Source organism: Odontomachus brunneus, unplaced genomic scaffold (assembly GCF_010583005.1).
Source record: "Odontomachus brunneus isolate Ranch 3 - 2012 unplaced genomic scaffold, Obru_v1 Obru_scaffold_208, whole genome shotgun sequence".
Lineage (NCBI taxonomy): Eukaryota > Metazoa > Arthropoda > Insecta > Hymenoptera > Formicidae > Odontomachus > Odontomachus brunneus.
The window spans coordinates 143,324-151,604 of record NW_022639658.1 but is presented as its reverse complement, the minus strand read 5'-3'; the positions used below and the strand labels follow the sequence as shown (position 1 = coordinate 151,604).

Here is an 8,281-nt window from a genome sequence, read left to right as displayed (position 1 = left end):
AAGCTCTCGCTCTCTTTCCTCTCCCGAGCCTCCTTTACTTCCTCCTGCCCTTCCATTACATCGCTCGCGCACGTCCGTGTTTGATCGTCGCACTATCAATAAAAAAACAGACCCTCTACTCGCTCGCAACAACCATCCATCCGCTCGCTCACACACACACACACACACACACGTGATGTTTCGGGGTGGCTTGCGTTCTAACTCGCTGTTCGTGGCGAATATAAAGTTGCGTAATAACTAATACATCGATTTCGCACGCCGAAATCCCCCAGCAGTTCGCCCTCTCGCGTTTGCTTCTTATGAAATTCCACTGTGATAAATTCACAGTAATTTACGAGCGGTAATTAACGAGAGCGGCGGTTCACACTTCATTTCGTCCCGCGCAATAAGAATATGATTGAATCGATCCCGCGCGATTTTCGCGATCGTCTCTGCTTCTGCCCCGGGGAAAAAGTTGGCAGAGACCAAGCGTCAATTCTCACTGTCAGCAATCGTTGAGTGGAGCAAGTGACGCGCGATAGAGTCGCGGATCTTTGAAAGATCCGCAGAGATCGTTGTCGAAAGATCAAACTCGCCGGCGGAAGCAAAGGGACGAAAGAACAGAGGCGTGCTCACGATCCGCGACGGACAGGTATCGGTGCAATTGAACACCTTGATGAGTAAAGTGAGCCGGGGGAACAGTCGAGCGCGTGATTCTACGCTCCTGAGAGGGGTAATACGCGGTCTGTTAGCCTTGAGACACGCGTCTGCTTCCTTTTATTTTTACATCCGACCAGAGACACAATGTTGGCGACGGCTTTATCGCGGTTTCCACGCCGCGACCGCGGGCCCAGTCGGCTCGGGAAATTCACTGAGCGAGTGTTTCCGACCGATTCATCGTAATGCGATCTTGCGACAGGACTGCTTCTTCTCTCGTTGTGTCCCTCTTTCTCTTCCTTTTAACGGCAAACGTAGTTGTGGGTCGAGATGACATCACGACGTGCCAACGTGTGTTTCCCGATACCATTCACGACGATAAGTATGGCTAATTCAAGGAAACACAAAAGGATATAGTCTTCTGACTCGGCGAGGTCAGCCGAGCGGCTGAACTGAAGTTAATTTATTATTTTCGGAGAAGATCCTCTCGGTTTACCGTCCCTTTTTGTAGACAGTTGCATTCCGATACAGGTCAAGTATCGATAAGTATCGAAGGGGCAGACAAATGTATGCAAAGGCAGCAACTGTATTAATCGATTTGCGAAGATTGCGCGTCTTACAAGTGCTTCATATGATACTCATTTACTACAGAGTGAAGAAATGCGGAAGAAATGATCAAAATTCGCTTGAAACAATGTCGTCGCGCGAAATATAATTTAAAAGTCCGAGTGTAACTTTGAGAGAATTTGTTGCTCTGCATCTCAATGCAACAAGACACTTGCATGATCGTGTGCTGCTGATCTAATGATTGATTTGATACTGTATATTTGCGTGCCTCACGAATGTAATCAAGAAGATTGTGAAGTTTGCATCAACGTGCGATTTTTTCCTACCTGCCACGTAACAGACATGAAAGTCTGTCCGTGAAGGAAAGAATAAGCGAAACGCTCTTCTACGAAGGTCGTCACTGATGTCGGGATACGAACGGTCATTTGCTACAAACGGGTCGACTTTAACGTCGCGAATCCGTGCGTATCGCCGTCCACATGGCGAACACATAACCGCTGCCGACGACGACGACGAGAGAAACAACGACCGACAAGCGGGCCACACCGATCGATCTGTTGGCCGCCGAAAATACTACACGCGGCGTGTGCACACACACACACACACACACACGCACACGCACACACTCACTCACCAATCACACGTATACGCGCACGATTGGCACACACGTTTCGCTTCTGTCGGCGTGAAACAAAACGTGGAAATTGCACGCACAAAAGGTCCAGCAGCAGCAGCGTTTGAGCGAGAGAGAAAGAGGGAGGGAGAGAGAGATTGAGTAGGGAGGAGGAGATGGAGGTGGGTTCGCGGAAATTGTCGCCGTGCGACGATTCCGGGGCCGCGTCGACGAGCAGAGCGGCTCTCTCGTCGATTCACCATTATAACGCGCGAACGATCTCGGCGGCGTGCGTGCGATGACCCGCGCGTGCGGCACGTTGTTATCGTTATTTGGACCCGTCCGCGGCATCGTTGCAAATAATAAAACGCTTTACGGACTGGCTTTACAATCCGGCGCAAATTTGCGAACCTTTTCACCGGCTCTCCTTCTCCGTGCGTGTTTCTCTTTCTTTTTCCTCTCTCCCTCTTTCTCTCGTTCCGGCCGCAACGCGTGGAGGGAGGCAGTAAAGTTATTAGGTCGAGAGCCCGAAACGTTTCACCTTTATGTCGGGGAATGTGGGTCTGGCTTTGCGCGAGCGAATTTCTGAAGGCAACAAACGCGGATTCTCGTTCGTCGGCCGCTTTATCGCGCGTGAACATTCTCCGAGTGCGCGAATTTCGAAAAAGATAAAAAAAATGAGATAACAAGAGATCCGCGAGTAACGTATACGCATGACCGCCGAGAATTCATCCGTCGGGCGGCGTATCCAGTTCCGAGTGCTGTGAAGAATCTCTCTTACGTGGAAAGCGCGTTACATAGCGCACGTCGAGCTTATCGAAGTCGTCGTCGTCGCCGTTGCGATAACAGACATACACTCGCGATAAATTCACCCGGGTAGAGCTGACGGGGAGAGAAAAAGATGCCGAGAAACGCGATACACTGTCGTCTACCGGAATATCGATACCCGCACACGAGTCTGTCTCTCTCTCTCTCGCCGTCGTATCATACACGCGCGGCACACTGCACGGCTCTGTGCTCGTTAGACTCCTCTGCCTATGAGCCAATCATAAGCTCAAGGTTGCCCGCAAATAGTTACAACAGTCATTTTTCAATATCAGTCCCGGTCGGTCTCCCCCTACGACCGCGCGCGTCGAGTTACTCAGATATCCGGAGGATACGCGCGATAAATGGATGATCGCCGATAAGATTCCGAGATAATTGTCGCAGAGCGTCGAGAGGAGCCACCGACCGACCGGCTCTGCTCGTACGACGAATCACGGCGGATTCCACGTACTCAAGTCGAAGATACACCCGCGCATTCGCTCTCACCGACTTCGCTCGTCCGTCACGCATCATCGCACAATCGGTCGACGGAGATTACTCACTGACGAAGATCCGCGCTTCTTCGTTCGCGTATCGCGAGACGCTTCACGTGACACCAGAGCGAGGCGCGTCGCAGAGCGATCACCTCGGCCTCCTCTCCTGGCTCGCGCCGAAGATGCGTCGCGGTGTTCGCACAGACTCCGCCGTGTGGCTGCTGATGTAACACGCGCGCGCACGTTTCGTGATTGCGTCGCGTCCCAAGCTTCTTCGCGCGCAATCAATCGTACGAACGAATAGGTACCGTATTCCTATCACAACCGTTACGCTGCACGGCTCGCGCACGACTGAGCGACCGTCTCGTCGAGCCTCGGTCGTCTCCGGCCGCGCATGGCAAGTGGCGTCGCGACTACCGCGCTCTCCGTCTAACGCGCGCTCGCTCGCTCACTGTTCTCTCTTTCTAACGCTCGTTCTCTTCTCTCGTCCCGCTCGTACTGGCCGAGCTTGCGGCCCTCTCGCTCGCGCTAACGGCGATATGCGCACGAGGGGATGAATAGGCCTCCGGCTCGCGATGGAGAGGCTGCTTCGACGGAAGCAAACGGTACAAGGGGGCGAGCAACCGCGCCAAGAATGTCCAGAACCCCAGTAAATGCGAAGAAAGGAGGTTCCGGGATTTTCAGGTCTAAACCAGGCGGCGGGCTTACAGCACGAGGGGAAAGATGAGGTATGCGTCGTTCGGTAAGCGGATGCCGCAACCTCGAGACGAGGCAAGAATTCAAGGCGGAAGAGAGAGAGAGAGAGGGGGGGGGAAGGAGGGAGATGGTCGTTTAATTCGTAAACGAGCGAGTGAATAAGCGTATGTTAGGTAGCGTTTCGCACGAGCGATTTTATAATAGGAACGGGATTTATAATAACGGGTATTGCGTCTCCTTCTCGCCACTCCTTACGTCAACCCTTAATCTTACACTACTAACGTCTTATTTTAATGTTGGTTACTAATATCTGTCTTTCTGACGGTTATTCCTCAATTATCTGCTCTGAAAACTTCTCTGCTGAGCAATAGAGAGTTAATAAGGAATAGTAAATAAAACTGTATTTAACAAAAAAATATAAAATACGTTATTATGGAAATTCGCGTAAACGGTCGCAATAATAATTTTAACGGAATGAAGGGAATAGTTTCTAAACATATATCCGAAAAAAAGACGGGTATTAGTAGTCCAGGCTCGGGAATAGGTGCGTCGCGTTTTGCTGCATTTATTATTTTTTTTATTACATCTACCGACTTGTTAGTAACTTCCTAATAACTTTGTTAATAACTTGTTTGTAACATTTTATTTTTCACGTAAATTTTTCTTAATCTCCCTTTGCATAGTATGAAAAAGTAGAACTTATTTATCCCTGTACGAACATGTGAGTTACGGCATGAACATGTGTGTTATACGAACATATGACACACGCACGACCCCATGAATGCCCTATCATCCTCTAGATCGAGATCGAGGGTTACACGATTTTCGGCCTTAGACATGCTCGGCATTTCGGCCTTATAACGCTTGAGATGGAAAATCGCATAAGTAACTCTAGTTATGGTAGGATTATAATGGTTTCTTAATTATAATGATTTCAACCTTATTCGTGTACGCATATAGCTCAAAATTGTGTAACTCTCAGTCTAGAAAATGATGGGGTATCCATGGCGCCGTGCGTACGTTGGAATTTTAATTTTCTAAATTTTATTCATTTGTACAAATTTTATTTTTTAATATTACGTTACTAATGACGTTTTGTCAATAAATTTATATTTGCCCGATGAAAATAAGATAAACTTCAAAAAAGAAGTAACAAGAAATAAAGAAGCGTGTTTAAAAGTGTGAATGCAATTGTGATCAATTATTTATTTTCATAATTGTATCAATTATATATTCCGTTACAAGTTATCTCAACATAATTAATACTAATGGTCAAATGAGTCGAATATATTTGGATTTAATCGTGAATTTGTCCGTCATCGATTTAAACGCGAGACATAACATTGCGAACAAGTAGGCCTCAGATTGTTGATGTTTAAGCCAACCATCATCATCATGTTGGCAACACTGGATGGAACTATCGTTGAATCTACCTTTAATCTACGTTTAACCCGTCAGTAGGCGTGTGAATTTCACTAACGTTAAGAAGCGTGTCCCGGTTATTTTGGCCGCGGAGAATATAATTCCATTAGCGTGACTAAATTTCCTGTCATCTGAGGAGCGAGAACTTGGTCATAGGAACAGAAAGATTTCTGTAGGAAGATTCTATTCAGCCAATTGTCTTTCATTCATCTTAACCGAATTTCAATGCAGCTAAATGTTCAGATAAATGTTTTCGCTAATAATAACAGAAATATTATTTCTCGTTAGCGAATTTTTCGTCTGGTTATTCGCACTCAGTTGTATGAAATGAAACTCACTCTTTCTCTCTCTCTCTCTCTTTCTCAACCGAAATTCTGATTCACTCATACTTGACCACGAAACTTTGATTAATCCAATCACAGTTTTTCTTCCGCGCAGTAATAAATAATAAAATAAGAACGTAACGAGGAAGAGTGTTTTGCGGGCGTCGCGTTATCAATGAACAGTAGTTGGTCGTTACTAAGGAGAAACCGCGAAGAGGACGGACGCGTAGGCGCGCGCGCAGAAGAAGACGGGCGAGAAATTAATATCCCGCGCGAAATAGAATCTTGCTGAAGGGGCCGCGTCGACTTCACGTCGAGTTGGAAATTCCGCTATCTGATTCTCTCCGGGGGCCGACTACCGACGCTCAAATTGGCGGCTAAATTAGAAATCGCCCCGGCGGCGGCGCCCCTGCGAAACGGGAGACCGAGCGCTAATGCGGTCAACTAAAGTAAAAAGCTAACTGAAGGAGTGGTAAGTAGACACTAACACTTCCGGCCGAGCGACTCGATATCGGGGGATGGGTTTTTTCGCTCACTCACACATCTCTCTTCTCCTTCCTTCCCCTCTCTCTCTCTTTCTCTCTCTCTCACCCACCCTTCTTCTTTCTCTCTCGTTCGCCTCTCGGCTTTAGCCCCGAATTAATTCTTCGGGGGTGGCCGGCCTTCCTCCATTACCGCCGTGGAACGAGCGGCAGTAAAGTGTTCCGCCTTAAAAAGAATACGTGTACCTTCATCATGACGCCTGTAGTTACGCTCCTCTCCCTTTTCCCTCTGTCTCTCTGCTCGTTCTCCTCTTGCTCCTCTCGCTCCAGCTGCTGCTCGCTCTTTCGTTCCTGCTCTTGATTCGGAGCAGTGAGCTCCTCGAGCGTTTTAAGGAAAGTCCAGGATTTCCCTCGAGCTCGGCATTGCCGTCCTGCATCAAAAAATTGCACCGGCCATTGTATTACCGTTCTAGAGCGCCGGGCGAATCGACTGTTCCTCCGTGGCGTGGAAGACATCGCAAATCCGAAAATACAATGCGCTCGGTACTCGCGTTGAATTTGCCGAAACGGATAATCTGACGCAAGGTGACGAAATCAACTTGACAAGCATTACCGCGTCATTCGATTAATTCCATCAGAATTGGTAGTAATAATTACTATTAACACATTACCGTTCGACAATTCGTCGATAAAGAAGGAATTAATATATAAACAGTCAGTAATGATAATTATTATATTGATAGTATTAATAATAATTATAATTAATAGTATTAATAGTAATTAATTATGGTCGAAGAGCAGTGAATAAAGATTTAACTTTAATCGGTTTCAGTTTTAGCCTTTCGGGTTAGTTGGAGATATTAAAGTTATGTGCCCTAATTGGCATCAAATTACTTCGTTATTATATGTCAGGCGAGGAAGATAACAAACTGAATCTGCCTCGTTTCTCTTCGAACGATTCGCGGAATTTTTCTTTCCCGTTGGACTACAAAAATTATGAACTATAAATTATGAATTATAAATTATATGAACTTGACGACAGAGGCCAATTATTTTAACGTTCATTTTAACGATACTTTAAAATAAAGATATTAGTAACTTTAATGAGACACTTAAAAGCTTAAAATATAAATAATTTGTCTGTCTTGTTTCTTTTACACGAAAGACATGTGACAATCAATCCTGAGTATAGGATCACATTTAATATACTATAATTACGATTTAATGACTTTTTTGTTTATAAATATGTGTAAAAGAATATTTTTTCTCTTACCTAAAAGTTGCACCTATATGAAAATGTACAATATTAAAAAATATTGCATTAGTATATAATTAGACCCGATCTCCCTTACTCAAGAGATAATAATTTATTTGTGAGATCAATCTAACGCACTTCTCCAATGATAACGGCTCGGTGTGCAGTCCTCATTCACTCAGCTCTTCGATTACACTTGACTCCCGCGCGCGCGCGCGCAAATTCGGGTTTATTAAACAAACAAGGGCGCGTCGCGCTGGCGCTAATTACGCTTCCGCGCTAACCGTGCCGCGGCAAGTTGGACGAACAATTCAGCGCGGAGCGAAGTTTCGTCATTCGATATATATCGCGCTGGTTCCGCCGTCGACTACGGCCGGGGAAGGACACGTCACTGACGAAGGATATAAACTGCCTTGGGCGCGCAGGTGCGAGTACAAAGGATTTTCAAGCGAATTCTTCGCGGCCTCGCTGGCAAACCAGAGTGCTCGGTCCATATAAGTGGCAAGAACTAATTATACCTCGTGCTTTGGTGACCTTAGTCTCTCCGGACAGCTGTTTCTATCCGTGCGTCTATGAGCGAGTAAAATGCGCGCAGGGCGTTTGTTCAATCCGGAGGATCGATACGTATCAACGCTTTAGAGAGATATAAAGTATTTAAAAGAATAACTTTTTCTCTGGCATAAGTAAGAAAAGGACATGTAAAGGTAGTCGTGATCTCGTCTCTTATTCGTCACGCTTATTTCTTAATTAGTATCAAGACAGAAATTATTACGTGGTCGATGATTGATTGATCGAAAATTTATCTTGATCTATAACTTCCCTTGCTGTTATCGCTGTCAGCGTGTAAAGCTTTCTCCGACGTAAAGAGAAAAGAATAAGGAGAAAGGTAATGCTAAAGTAACTCTGTCGTCGTGTCGAGTCTTCAATTTATTACTTCGTATTATCCGATGTCGTATTGAATATTCGATGCACGAGTGATCTTGCTGGAC

The 8,281-nt window shown here is 46.0% G+C and overlaps 1 protein-coding gene across 1 annotated transcript in view; it reads right to left on the bottom strand.

Annotated features, from left to right (window-relative positions):
* Positions 1 to 13: 13 nt before the first annotated feature.
* The window catches only part of LOC116852245, a 133,420-nt gene continuing 125,152 nt past the window's right edge, over positions 14 to 8,281 (bottom strand). Inside the window, exon 4 of the mRNA XM_032832408.1 lies at positions 14 to 6,468. Within this exon, the coding sequence (XP_032688299.1) occupies positions 6,227 to 6,468 (242 nt within the window). The 3' untranslated portion in view covers positions 14 to 6,226. The remainder of the gene's footprint in view (positions 6,469 to 8,281) is intronic.